The following is a 15,432-nucleotide window of genomic DNA, read 5'->3' as shown; positions in this document are numbered from 1 at the left end:
GATGTATGTAATATCAGTGTTCATATTAAAGGGATTTATTATTTTGATGCTTTGCTTGGTATAATGATATTTTCTATTGAACTATCTTCTGCTTCCACTATGATTCCTTCTATTGTTCTAAATGAAGCATCTCACCCTACTCTAACTATTGTCATAACCACTGAATTGTTAGAGAATTAACCATATCATTCATTATGTATACTAATATGTGATCTATAGATATGGCATATATGTACATGAGTGACGAAAGAATAACACACTAGGGAGTTTGGATTCCTGTCCAGTTCTGTGATTATGTCATAAGTTTTGCACAAACATGCATATTCTTTCAACCTTTTCTGGTTACCTACAAGGGAAACTCAATGTAGATACTTTTTAATGCAGTTATCTGAAAATAAACTTCAAGGACAGATTAATCATGACTGTTACATTCAAATGTCTGTACAAATGCCTAGAATGGGGAAAAGCATATGATTATAATTTATCCCAGGTATATTTGCTTTTATGATTGTATCAGAATACTATTGCTATATAACAAGCCATCCTAAAAGCACTTGTTTGACTATAATGCCTTCACAATCAAATGGGATTGTATGGTGGAACATTGTTCTGATCTATTCTGGGCTCATCATGAGTCGCTTCGTTATGTTTCTAAACCTCTTTCATGATGTTTTGTGCATCTGTATTGCACTTCTTTCTTCAATCAATATGTGATGTTTAATGCATATATATGTGTGTGTTTGTGTTGATCTTACTGTTGATGTAAAAATAGTTTATCAAATGTGAATTGCCTTAATTTAACATCACAGTTCCCATTTTTATTATGAAACCTTGCTTTCTTCCCAGATATAAGATATATTCACCACCACTGTCCTGTGTGATGCAGCTACTTGTGCTCCTGATCTGACATGAGTTATCAATCACTAGAACTTTTAATTCTAACTAATTTATTGAAGTATAATTGCATAAAACAAACTGCAAACATTTTAAATATACAACTTGTTGAATTAAAGAAGCCATATATTAAAAAAGAAGCCATATATAAATTAAGAGTATATAGTGGGTAGGTCCATTTATATGTAAGTTGAGATGATGCACAATAAGTGTTAACTGCATTATGTTCCTGTCCATAATGTACTCCGCATGTCTTCAGTTTTCTTCTTTCTGAAGATAATGTAGAATGATAAACCTTACTTCAAACGGATGCTGCAAGGGACAAATAAAATAAATGTTAAGTATACTTTGTTGAGTCCAACTAAACTGTTCAAGCATGAGCAGTGTGTGTAAGTGTATTCACTTCTATATATTTTTCATGTACACACTAACACTTATATATGTACATGCACTTATGCTCATTCATAATCCCATCTATTATTATGAAAGACACCTTGAGAGAAATTTGAAGAATATATAGAGATAAAAAAGAAATGTCTGAACTAACATGAAATAGAGAAATATAGAAAATTTGACACAGATTTAAAGTGAAATGTGTGACCTTAATTTTAATGAATCATTTTTTCTATCTTAATGCCTGAAAGGCCACAAGATCAGAACCACATTTACATTTTTATGATGGGAAATTTTTTATACCATGTATGAGGCCAAATAGCTTTAAATTAGCTCTAATTTTTCCTATGTAATGAGGGATTTCAACCCAAAATACCTTTGCCTAAGGGAAGCTAGCTGAATGATTTGCAAGGCTTAACCTCAGTTCCCTCTAACAATATCTTACTGGATAAATGTTTATATCAGTTTCCCATTGCTGTTGTAGCAAATTACCGCACTAGTAGCTTAACACAACATTTTCTATCTTAAAGTTCTAGAGAGTAGATGCCTGAAATGGGTAATAAAGGGCTTAGGGGATTGTCAAAGGTGGGGGGAAAAAAGGACACATATGTAATACCCTTTGTAATACTTTAAGCAATAAAACAATAAAAAAAATTAAATTAAATTTAAAAAAACGACTGCTAGGCTTGGATTTTCAGGGTGATCCAGGGTAGAATGGAATCCCTTTCCAATCCCAATCTAAATCTTTTCCTATTCCCAATTCCTATTCCAGATTCTACAGTCCACCTCCATTCCTTGGCCCATGGCCCTTCCTCCATCTTCAAAACCAGCAGCATGGCATCTCCAAATGTCTCTCTGACTCCAACACTTCTCCACTCTTTTCCACATTTAGAGGACCCTTGTGATGACATTAGTCCAACCTGGGTAATCTGAGCTAAGCTCCTTAGCTAATAATTTTATTTCATCTATCTTAGTTACCCTGCTCTGTGAGCTAACATATTCCAAAATTCTCACAATCAGGACGTTGACATCTTTTGAGGCCCTTATTCTGCCTATGACAAAGTCCCTTTTCAGGTATAAATTATTTTGATGTCACTGTGGAGACCTAAAATAAAAGAATCAAACACATAATTATCCTCCCCTTCAGAGTGAGAGAAAATTTGTCTTTCAAAATTACATACACAAAAGAATCCTGGTGGTGAAAACCTAAAATTACCTACACCAGGCGCTGACCCAGAACCATGACCCACCTACTCAAAGTGTGGTCCACAGACCAGGAGGACCTGCAGCATCAACATCACCTGGGGTTTTGTAGAAATGCAGTCCCTGGGCCCACTGGAGACCTGATCAATCAGAATTTGCATTTCAGCTACAAACTTTGGTGATTTGTATGCCTATGAAATGGAGAGGTATTGTTCTAGAATAGGTGTTCCCTCCTTTTCATAGTTGACACTGGGAGCTGTATATCAACTGTATGTGCTCGGAGCTGTCCTGTGCATCATAGGTGTTTCACAGCTTCTTTTCAGCCATTTTATTTATTTTTAAAATATATTTTTATTGATTTCAGAGAGAAAGGGAGAGGGAGAGAGAGATAGAAACATCAATAATTAGAGAGAATCATTGATTGGCTGCCTCCTGCACGCCCCACACTGGGGATCCAGCCCAAAATCCAGGCATGTGTCCTTGACCAGAATCAAACCCAGAACCCTTCAGTCCTCAGGCCAGCGCTCTATCCACAGAGCCAAACATGCTAGGGCTCTTTCAGACATTTCAATATCCCCTGGGGCAAAGTCATTCATGTTTGAGAACCACCGCCCTAGATATCAGAACTGGAATTGTCCTGACTGATTTCAATCAAAACTCTGTGGGGGAGTGCGGAAGACTTGGTTGAAAGTTTGTAAGGAGGAAATTCCAACCTAGGGAAGTTGGCTGAAGGTGACTGCCCCTAATTGTTCCTTGACCTTTCCAAACAAGTCTGTGTAAGTTCAGACCTTTGGGTGTTTACTGGAATATTTTTAATTGTTTAAAGTATTATATTTGTCTTCTTTTTCTCCTATCGGCCCCTCCACTGGCCACTCTTACCCCCCAGGACAAGCCCCCACTTCCCCAGTGTCTGTGTCCATTGGTTATGCATACAAGTCCTTTGGTTGATCTCTTACCCCTGCTCCCTGCCTTTCCGCTGAGGTTGGACAGTTTGTTTAGTGTTTCTTTGACTCTGGATCTATTTTTGTTCATCAGTTTATGTTGTTCATTGTATCCCACACTAGAGGCCCGGTGTACGAAATTTGTACATGGGTAGGGTCCTTAGACCTGGCAGGCGGTCAAGGCTAATCAGGGCTTTCCATCTGCTGGCCAGGGCCTTCCATCCCCAGCTGCCGACTGGGGCCTTCCTTCATTCTTCACCACCCACTGGTGGTCAGCATATCTCACAGCGGCCAATTGAATTCCTGTCTCCCAGTCAAACTCTCAAAGGAACACTTTACATATTAACCTTTTATATATATAGATGTGAGTGAGATCATGTGATATTTATCTTTCTCTGACTGGCTTATTTCCCTTAGCAAAATGCTCTCCAGGTCAATCCACGCTGTTGCAAATGGTAAGAATTCCTTCTTTTTTATAGCAGCATAGTATTCCACTGGGTGGATGTACCACAGTTTTCTAATCCACTCATCTGCTCATGGGCACTTTGGCTGTTTCCAAATCTTAGCTATTGTAAATTGTGCTGCTATGAACATAGGGGTGCATATATCCCTTCTGATTGGTGTTTCTGATTTCTTTAGATATACTCTTAGAAGTGGGATCACTGGGTCAAATGGGAGTTCCATTTTTAACTTTTAGAGGAAACTCCATACTGTTTTCTACAGTGGTTGAACCACTCTGCATTCCTACCAGCAGTTCATGAGGGTTCCCTTTTCTCCAGCACTTGTCATTTGTTGATTTGTTGATGATAGCCATTCTGACAGGTGTGAGGTTGTACCCCCATTGTTGTTTTGATTTGCACCTCTCAGATGATTAGTGACTTTGAGCATGTTTTCATATGTCTCTTGGCCTTCTGTATGCCCTCTTTCAATAAGTGTCTATTTAGGTCCTTTGCCCATTTTTTTATTGGATTGTTTTGTTTACAGGAATATTTATTCTAAATCTTTAGGTGTCCTTGCTTAAAGGACACTGCAGACACATGTCCTCCCAAGAATACTTACCTTACTGGTTGTATCTAAAAGTTAAACTTTATCCGAAACTGCTATTACAATAAAAGTCTGTAGAGCAGCGGTTCTCAACCTGTGGGTTGCAACCCCTTTGAGGGTCGAATGACCCTTTCACAAGGGTAGCCTAAGACATTCGTAAAACACATATATAATTACATGTTGTTTTTGTGACTAATCACTATGCTTTAATTATGTTCAATTTGTAACAATAAAAATATGTCCTGCATATCAGATATTTACAATAGATTCATAACAGTAGTAAAATTACAATTATGAAGTAGCAACGAAAATAATTTTATGGTTGGGGGTCACCAAAACAGGAGGAACTGTATTAAAGGGGAGCGGTATTAGGGAGGTTGAGAATCACTGCTTTAGAGGCAGGTGAGCGAGGCCATCTGGTTCCTATAGCCAGGCAGTCCCTTAGCCTTCTCTCTCACGGCAATTGTGTGTCAGAGTAACCATTCATCCATTGCTCAGGGTCTGCTGTTCAGCCACTGCAAAACTCCATCTCTTTTTTGGCTTATACCTTTGAGCACATTAAATCCCTCTGCTGCCTGCCTATGTTGACCCAGGATGTCATGGTTCAATTTCCAGTAAAGGCACATGCCCACTTTGTAGTCTCAATCCCTGGTAGTGGAAGTATAGGAGAACCCCCAGACCAGGTGTGTAGAAGATCCCTGTAGAGAATCATTATTGATATTTTTATCTCTCTCTTCCCTCCTTTCTTCTCAGAAATAAATAAAAAATCTATATATCTAAAAGCCTAAGTGACCGTTTGACTGTTGAACCAGTAGCTATGAAGTGCACTGACAACCAGGGGACAGACACTCAGTGCACAGGCATGGAAACATGGAACAGACTGATGAATCTCACAGGGAAGAGGGGATGTGGAGGGCAGGAAGAGATTAACCAAAGATCTTATATGCATACTAGAGGCCTGGTGCATGGGTTCATGCACTGGTAGGGTCCATCAGCCTGGCCTTTTTGGATATGGCCAAATCCGTGCACCAGGCCTCCAACATCCTCCTGCGGGTCCTTGATTGCAAGAGGGCGCAGGCCAGACCAAGGGACCCCACCATTGCCCAAATCCATGCACCGGGACTCTAGTATATATATATACAAGGAAATCTCGCTGTGCCCCATTTCTGTATTGGAGAAGGTAGTTTATAAATATACTACCCCACAAAATGCATTTTTACAAAACATTCATTTGGCAATTATTATAATGTGCTAACCTAGGTTATGACACATAAAATTTAAATGTCTCTCTTATATTTAATATACATTTTATAGTGGGGAACTAAATGGCAGTTTGTGCTTTAACTATGAAATTTCTAATGGTTTTGGCCTAACTATCATGAAGCCAAGTAGTATAGAGCCCAAGGTTTTATACTAAAGAAACAAATATCTCCCTTTTCTTATAGAGGGAAAGAGTAATTTTCTAGCTATATCAGCAGTTTTGTCCCCACCATAAATCAATGCTGTGAAGATCCAAAGACCAGTCAGACAGATTTGTCAGTATTAGACTTTTTTCAAATACAGTTTACTTTCAGTATTATTTTGTTTTGAGTTCAGGTGTACAACATAGTGTTTGGAATGTCATATACTTTACCTAGTGTGTCCCCCTCTGATATTGTCAGTACCAAACTGACCTCATCCATAGTTATTGCAATATTACTGACTTTATTCCCTATGTTGTACTTTATATCCCTGAGACTATTTTGTTGTTGTTGTTAATCCTCAGGTGATTTTCCCATCGATTTTTAGAGTGAGTGAAAGGTAGGGGGAGAGACAGAGAAAGAGAAACATCCATGTGAGAAAGACGTATCGATTGGTAGCCTCCAACACGCATGCTGGCCAGGGCCTGGGATCAAGCCTGCAAACAGGTCACATGCTGTTGACCAGACATCGAACTCAGGTCCTTTAAATCCTTGGACCTAGGATCTGTCCACTGAGTCAAGCCGGCCAGGGCCCCCGTGATATTTAGTAACTACCAATTTTCTCTTCTTAATCCATTTACCATTCAATCCCAGTTCCCCAACCTGCTCTCCTCTGGCAACTACCAGACTGTTCTCTTTGTCTATGAGTCTCTTGGAATTTTATTTTTTGCCCTTTAGGTTTGATAAATATGCGAAATCATATGGCATTTGTCTTTCTCTGGCTGATTTATTTCACTGAGCATAATTCCCTCTAGTTCCATCCATTCGGAAACTTTAACTCAGAGTTAAGACGAGCTGCTGGAAGGCATAGACTTCAGGAAGCAGGACATTTAATGAAAGAATAATCACAAATGCACTCACCTGGCTTATTACATAGTCTCCTAGGAATCAAGGATGAGCAGGAAAAATTTCCATGCTGTCCAGAGTTGTGTCCCCCAGGGGAATCCTCTGCTTAGAGGTTAGAGTAACAAGAAGTAAATGTGCTAATGAGCAGACACAGAGCACGTAAATAGCAGCTCTACTGCAGACCCTCAGCATGTGCAACCTTTGGTTGGAAGAACGTAGTTGTTACTTTTGAAGTCCTAAATCCGTCTGGGAGACCAATGCATGTCTCCTTGTTGTCTTGTCTGGGACAGAGCTCTGGTCTGCATCATCAACCATCCAGGCAAGGATTTGGACCTGCACAGGGAAACCTTCCTCTAAGAATTTCCATCCAGGTGAGTCAGACAGCCCAACAGACATGGCAGGAGAGGATCAGAGAGACTGAAAGCCAAGAACTTGTACATAAAGTCACTACAGAACCATCCAAACATACCCCAGGTACCAGTGATCACTGTGGTTGTCAGCTGGCTTTACTAATACATTAATGTATTTATTCATGATGCTCAAAGGAAAGTGAACACTGCACTCTGAAATAAATGCAAGTGCCAATGTTGACAATTAAATGGTATTAATAGCAGACAAATTAAGAAAGGGCATTGGAGGTGTAAAGTCCTTCCAGTAGAAGTAGACCATAAGTTCAAGGAATTTATCAATTAATAGGAATAGACAAATAGGTTACTAGCTATGGAGTAATATATATTGATATGAGAGCATATTATAAATTTTATGATGAGGCATATTAGACTATGTTTCCATATGTATGGGAAAGATCCACACCCAGGAAGGCTGCAAATACACTTTTGCTATCACAGTGCATGGCACATACATTTCACAGTATGTTCTCTCACCCTGGCTATTCACATTAAAAAAAAATTATTAGGTAGTTGAAAATGAGTAAGATAATGAGATTCATGTTGTAAATATTTCATTACCTCTAAGAGTGAGAAATGAAATTTGTTGGTTTGTAAGGCATTTTAAGTCTGTGTTAAAATTTGTTTGTGCAAGTTATTTTCCTTACTTGTTTATTAATTTATTTTAAATTAAAGTGTAGATGGCAACCAATATAACGTTCACTGTGTTGCACCTGAAAGTTTGTGGCTTTTTAATAGTGTAATCAAAGTGTTTTCATTTCTTTTTATGTAAGTATAGTTTGTATACAATATTAAGCTAGTTTCAGATATAAAACATATTAATTCAAATTTTACATACATTACAATGTGATTGCCACACCAAGTGTAGTAATCAACTGTCACCATGCAGACTTACGACAATATTGTTGGCTATATTCTCTTATTCAATTTTTTTTATTGGACCCTTTCTAAAAAGAATTAGAGATTTTTTTTACAAAATGACTGTTTTCCATTTATTCTTACATGTATTATAAAAGGTTTGTGGAGAATGAATAATGTTCATTAGTTTTGTGTGGTCCAAACTGTCAGTTCTACAGTGTTCCCTCCATTGCTTTAATAATTTTTCAAATTGAAGAATAATTGACATAACACATTATATTAATTTCAGGACTACCACATAATGACTCTTTATTTGTATATATTGCATTATGACCTCCACAGTATGTCTGGTTAACATCTGTCACAATAATAGTTACATTTTTTTCTTGTCATAGGAACAATTAAAATATACACTCTAGCTACTTCCAAGAACACAAAACAGTATTATTATCTATAGTCACCGTACTGTGCTTTATACCCCAACCATTCCCTTTTTTGTTTTTATTTTTATTAATGAAAGAATTGAGTAAGACACAGAATTTTTTATGTGTCTTCACATGGAAAAGAAAAATTTGATGAGAATTGGGACTACAGATATTCTAAAGGAGACCAGACATACATGAAATACAGAAATTAGTATCTTGATTCTAAAATATAGAAGGTAGCATTTATGCTAGGTTACAAATGGTTTCTTGTGGGAAAATTAGTCATGATACTTTTCCTATATCCTGGTAGTCACCTCCACCACATGGAACTAGGGAACCTCACAGGATTTTCAGAATTTCTTCTTCTGGGATTATCAGAGGAACCAGAACTGCAGCCCCTCATATTTGGGCTTTTCCTCTCCATGTACCTGGTCACTGTGTTTGGAAACCTGCTCATGATCTTGGCTGTCAGCTCAGACTCCCACCTCCACACGCCCATGTACTTCTTCCTCTCCAACCTGTCCTTGGTAGACATCTGTTTCACCTCCACCACCGTCCCAAAGATGCTGTCGAACATTCAGACACAGAGCAAAGTCATAACGTATAAAGGATGTATCACCCAAATGTATTTTTTCGTATTGTTTGGGGCACTGGACAACTTCCTTCTGACTGTGATGGCCTATGACCGGTTTGTGGCCATCTGCCACCCCCTGCACTACATGGTCATCATGAACCCCCGGCTCTGTGGACTGCTGGTTCTGCTTTCCTGGATCACAAGTGTCCTGTATTCATTGTTACAATGCTTACTGGTGTTGCGACTGTCTTTCTATTCAGATTTAGAAATTCCACACTTTTTCTGTGAACTCAATCAGATAGTCCAACTTGCCTATTCCAACACCTTTCTTAATAACATGGTGATGTATTTTGGAGCTGTTTTCCTGGGTGGTGGTCCCTTTGCTTGTATCCTTTACTCTTACTCTAAGATAGTGGCCTCCATCTGGGGAATCCCATCAGCTCAGGGGAAGTATAAGGCATTTTCTGCCTGTGCGTCTCACCTCTTGGTTGTCTCCCTTTTTTATGGAACCAGCCTAGGAGTGTACCTCAGCTCTGCTGTGACCCACAGCTCACACTCAAGTGCAGCAGCCTCAGTGATGTACACCGTGGTCACACCCATGCTGAACCCCTTCATCTACAGTCTCAGGAACAAAGACCTAAAGAGGGCCCTAAAAAGATTGCTTGAGATGGCAGTTATGAAAGGACCACTTGTGCTAGGGCTGAAGAAATGCACATGACAGGGGGACTCAAAGCCTCAGAGCTAGATGTCGTGATTTTTAGATTAGATTGTGGAAGAAGAATGTACTGTCTCTGCTCATTTTATGAATTTTCTTTTTCTATGTTTTATATATAATTTAATTGTATCACTTTATTAATTTTTTGATGTTGTGAGATCTGACAGCTTTTCCTTTGTTGTTTTCTCTTCTCCCAAAGTTTTCCCAACCTTGGATGAAATATTTTTAAATTCCCATTTTTCTCATGAGTCTACATGTATTTCTTAAGAACAATTATTTTGAAATGAAATTTATCATTCTGCATAATTTTTCTTTCATTTTACTAAAGAACAATCACGAGTTGTACTACTTCTGTTGAAATAAACTGCAGTTGGTAACCAAAGCCATTTATATCATTTCATAGGAGAGGAAAATATAAGAGCTCAGTTTAACCCTGTCCGTACTTCATTTCTTCATATATCACTACCATAACTGCTCTTTCTGAAAATGTAGACTTTAACATACAGTGTGTGTTATAAGAGGTCATTGGGTTCTCTCCCCTCCTTAGGACCCTGTATCTTATTTAGCTTGGTGTCCATATTCTTACCACAGTCACTGACCAACTGACAATCAAATACATGTCTCCAATTCTTGTCGATGTTGGAACGCAAATTTCTATAAATTGTTTGACATAATAGTCCCTTAAAGTCAGAGATGACTTTAAGTGTGAGTAAGCAAAACTTTAAGTTCCACATTTACTACTATGCAAACTGTTTTTTTCGTGGTGTATGTTTACTTATTCATGTATGTAAGAGTAGTGTTCATATGTAAAGGGACTTACCATTTTATGCTTTGCTTGGCATAATCATGTTTCCATTGAACTATCTTCCTGCTTCCACTATGATACCCTCTATTGTTCTAAATGAAGCATCTCACCCTACACTAACTATTGTCATTACCAAAAAGGATTAGGGAATTAACCATATCATTCATTATGTATACTAATATGTGATCTATAGATATGTCATATATGTAGGGCCAAAGGATGACACACTAGCTAGTTTGGATTTCTGTCCAGGTCTGTGATTATGTAATAAGTTTTGCACAAACATGCATATTCTTTCAACCTTTTCTGGTTACCTACAAGGGAACCTCAATGGGGATACTTTTTAATGCACTTATCTGAAATAAACTTCAATGACAGAGTAATCATTAATGTTACCTTCAAATATCTGTACAAATGCCTAGAATAGGGAAAAGCATATGATTATAATTCATCTGTTGTGTTTGCTTTTATTATTCTATCAGATAGCTATTGCTATTTAACAAGCCATCCTAAAAGGACTTGTTTGACTAAAATGCCTTCGTAATCAAATGGGATTGTATGGTGGGACATTTTTCTGATCTATTCTGGGCTCATCATGAGTCGCTTCATTATGTTTCTAAACCTCTTCCATGATGTTTTGTGCATCTTTGTTGCACTTCTTTCTTCAATCAATATGTGATGTTTAATGCATATATATGTGTGTTTGTGTTGATCTTACAGTTGATGTAAAAATAGTTTATCAAATGTGAATTGCCTTAATTTAACATCACAGTTCCCATATTTATATATGAAACTTTGCCTTCTTCCTAGTTATACGATATATTCACCACCACTGTCCTGTGTGATGCTGTTACCTGTGCTCTTGATCTAACATTAGTTATCAATTACTAGAATTTTTAATTCTAACTAATTTATTGAAGTATAATTGCATAAAACAAACTGCAAACATTTTAAATATACAACTTGCTGAATTAAAGAAGCCATATATTTAAAAAGAAGCCATATATAAATTAAGATTATATAGTGGGTAGGTCCATTTATATGTAAGTTGAGATGATGCACAATAAGTTTTAACTGCATTATGTTCCTGTCAAAAATGTACTCCACTTCAGTTTTCTTCTTTCTGAAGATAATGTGGAATAATAAACCTTACTTCAAACTGATAGTGCAAAGGATACATAAAATGTTAAACATACTTTGTTGAGTCCAAAGAAAATGTTCAAGCATGAGCAGTGTGTGTAAGTGTATTCACTTGTATATATAATTCATGTACACATATACACATGTATATGTGCATGCACTTATGCTCATTTATAATCCCATCTATTATTATGAAAGACACCTTGAGAGAAATTTGAAGAATATATAAATAAAAAAGAAATGTCTGAATTTACATGAAATAGAGAAATATAAAAAATTTGACACAGATTTAAAGTGAAATGTGTGACCTCAATTTTAATAAATTATTTTTTCTATCTTAATGCCTGAAAGGCCACGAGATCAGAACCACATTTACCTTTACGTGATGGGAAATTTTTATACCATGTATGGGGCCAATAGCTTTAAACTAGCTCTAATTTTTTCTATATAATGTGAGATTTCAACCCAAAATATCTTTGCCCAAGGGAAGCTAGCTGAATGATTTGCAAGGCTTAACCTCAGTTCCCTCTAACAATAGCTTACTGGATAAATGTTTATATCAGTTTCCCATTGCTATTGTAGAAAATTACCACACTAGTAGCTTAAAACAAAACATTTTCTATCTTAAGTTCTAGAGAGCAGATGCCTGAAATGGCTAATAAAGGGCTTAGAACAAAATGACTGTTGGGTTTGGATTTTCTGGGTGATCCAGAGTAGAATAAAATCCCTTTCCAAACTCATTCCAAATCCTTTCCTATTCTCAATTCCTATTCCACATTCTACAGTCCACCTGCATTCCTTGGCCCATGGCCCTTCCTCCATCATCAAAACCAGCCACATAGCATCTCCAAATGTCTCTCTGACTCCAATCCTTCTTCTACTCTCTTCCACATTCAGAGGACCCTTGTGATGACATTAGTCCAACCTGGGTAATCCGAGCTAAGCTCCTTAGCTAATAATTTTATTTCATCTATCTCAGTAACCCTGCTCTGTGAGCTAACATATTCCAAAGTTCTCATAATCAGGACGTTGACATCTTTTGAGGTGCTTATTCTGCCTATGACAAAGCCCTTCTCAGGTATAAATTATTTGATGTCACCAGGATCCCTAATATAAAAGAATCAAACAAAGAATTTATCCTCCCTTTAGAGTGAGAGAAAACTTGTCTTTCAAAATTACATACACAGAAGATTTCTAGTGGAAAAGACCTAAAAGTACCTACACCAGACTCTGACCCAGAGCCATGACCCACCTACTCAGAGTGTGGTCCACAGACCAGGAGGACCTGCAGCATCTACATCACCTTGGGCTTTGTCAGAAATGCAGTCCCTGGGCCCATTGGAGACCTGATGAATCATAATTTGCATTTCAGTGATTTGTACGCCTATGAAATGGAGACGTGTTGTTCTACAGATGGTGTTCCCTCCTTTTCTCAGTTGACACTGGGAGGTGGATAACAACTGTTTGAGCTGGGAGCTGTCCTGTGCATTATAGGTGTTTAGCAGCCTCTTTTCAGACATTTTATTTATTTTTAAATATATTTTTATTAATTTCAGAGAGGAAGGGAGAGGGAGAGAGAGGTGGAAACATCAATGATTAGAGAATCATTGATTGGCTGCCTGCTGCACGCACCGGACTAGGGATCCAGCCCACAACCCACGCATGTGCCCTTGACCAGAAGCAAACCCAGAACCCTTTAGTCCTCAGGCCAGCGCTCTATCCACAGAGCCAGACTGGCTAGGACTCTTTCAGACATTTCAATATCCCCTGGGGCAAAGTCATCCATGTTTGAGAACCACTACCCCTGATCTCAGAACTTGAAGTGTCCTTACTGATTCCAAAAAAATTCTGTGGGGGAGGGTGGAAGACTTGGCTGAAAGTTTCTAAGGAGGAAATTCTGACCTAGGGAAGTTGGCTGAAGGTGACAGTCCATAACTGTTCCTTGACTTTTCCAAACAAGTCTGTGTATATGCAGACCCTTGGGTGTTTACTGGAATCTTTTTTATTATTTAAAGTATTACATATGTCTTCTTTCTCCCCTATCGACCCCTTCCCCCAGCCACTCCTACCCCCCAGGACTAGCCCCCACTGCCCCAGTGTCTGTGTCCATTGGTTATGCTAATATGCATGCATACAAGTCCTTTGGTTGATCTCTTACTGCTCCCTCTCTTACCCTCCCCATCTATTCCCCTGACTTCCCTTTGAGGTTGGATGGTTTGTTCAGTGTGTCTTTGTCTCTTGATCTATTTTTGTTGAACAGTTTATGTTGTTCTTTATATTCCACATATGAGTGAGATCATGTGATATTTATCTTTCGCTGACTGGCTTATTTCACTTAGCATAATGCTTTCCAGGTCCATCCATGCTGTTGCAACTGGTAAGAGTTCCTTCTTTTTTACTGCAGTGTAGTATTCCATTGTGTAGATGTACCAGTTTTCTAATGCACTCATCTACTGATGGGCACTTAGGCTGTTTCCAAATCTTAGCTCTTGTAAATTATGCTGCTATGAACATAGGGGTGCATATATCCTTTCTGAGTCATATTTCTAGTTTCTTGGGATATATTCATACAAGTGGGATTATTGGGTCAAATGGGAGTTCCATTTTTAACTTTCTGAGGAAACTCCATACTGTTTTCCACAGAGGCTGCACCAGTCTGCATTCCCACCAGCAGTGCACGAGGGTTTGTTTTCTCCACATCCTAGCCAGCACTTGTGGTTTGTTGATTTGTTGATGATAGCCATTCTGATAGGTGTGAGATGGTACCTCATTGTTGTTTTGATTTCTATATCTCAGATCATTAGTGACTTTGAGCATGTTTTCAGATGTCTCTTGGCCTTCTGTATGTCCTCTTTCAAAAAGTGTCTATTTAGGATCTTTGCCCATTTTTTGATGGGATTGTTTTGTTTACTGGAATATTTATTCTTAATCTTTAGGTGTCCTTGCTTAAAGGACACTGCGGACACATGTCCTCCCAAGAATACTTACCTTACTGATTGTATCTAAAAATTAAACTTTATCCCAAACTGCTGTTACAATAAAAGCCTGAAGAGGCAGGAGAGTGAGGCTTTCTGGTTTCTATAGCCAGGCAGTCCCTTAACCTTCTCTTTCACAGCAGTAGTATGTTAGAGTAAACATTCATCCATTGCTCAGGGTCTCTGTTCAGCCACATCAAAACTCCATCACTTTTTTGGCGTTGGTGGTATAGTGGTGAGCATAGCTGCCTTCCAAAACTCCATCACTTTTTTGGCTTATACCTTTGAGCACAACATTAAATCCCTCTGTTGCCTGCCTATGTTGACCCAGGAGGTCACGGTTCAATTTTCACCGAAGGCACATGCCTAGTGTGCAGTCTCAATCCCTGGTCGTGGGTGAAAAGGAGAATCCCTGGAGGAGGCATGTAGAAGATGCACGTAGAGCATCATCATTGCTATTTCTATCTCTCTCTTCCTCTCCCTTCGTCTCTCTGGAATAAATAATAATAATAAATATAAATATATATAAATGAATACATACATACATTTACATAGATCCTATATAATAAAAGGGTAATATGCAAAAAGACTGAATGGCAGAACAACTGAACAACCAATCAAAGAGTAACATGCTAATGATATGCTAAGGCTGTTCAATCGCTCACTATGATGTGCACTGACCACCAGGGGGCAGATGCTCCAAATGGTAGGTTAGCTTGCTGCTGGGGTCCAGGAATGAGTGAGATGGTCCG

General features: G+C 38.3%; 1 protein-coding gene across 1 annotated transcript; it reads left to right on the top strand.

The window, feature by feature from the left end:
• Positions 1-8,794: 8,794 nt before the first annotated feature.
• LOC308519373 (olfactory receptor 7A10-like) lies at positions 8,795-9,763 on the top strand (the record flags this gene model as incomplete). The annotated part of the gene is made up of 1 exon (XM_081091335.1): positions 8,795-9,763. The coding sequence occupies one exon, from the start codon at positions 8,795-8,797 to the stop codon at positions 9,761-9,763; it is 969 nt and encodes a 322-aa protein (XP_080947461.1).
• Positions 9,764-15,432: the final 5,669 nt, after the last annotated feature.

This window comes from Myotis nattereri (assembly GCF_964212035.1).
Source record: "Myotis nattereri genome assembly, chromosome: 5".
Taxonomy (NCBI): Eukaryota; Metazoa; Chordata; class Mammalia; order Chiroptera; family Vespertilionidae; genus Myotis; species Myotis nattereri.
Note: the sequence above shows the minus strand (reverse complement) of the source record. Positions and strands in the feature narration are given on the sequence as shown.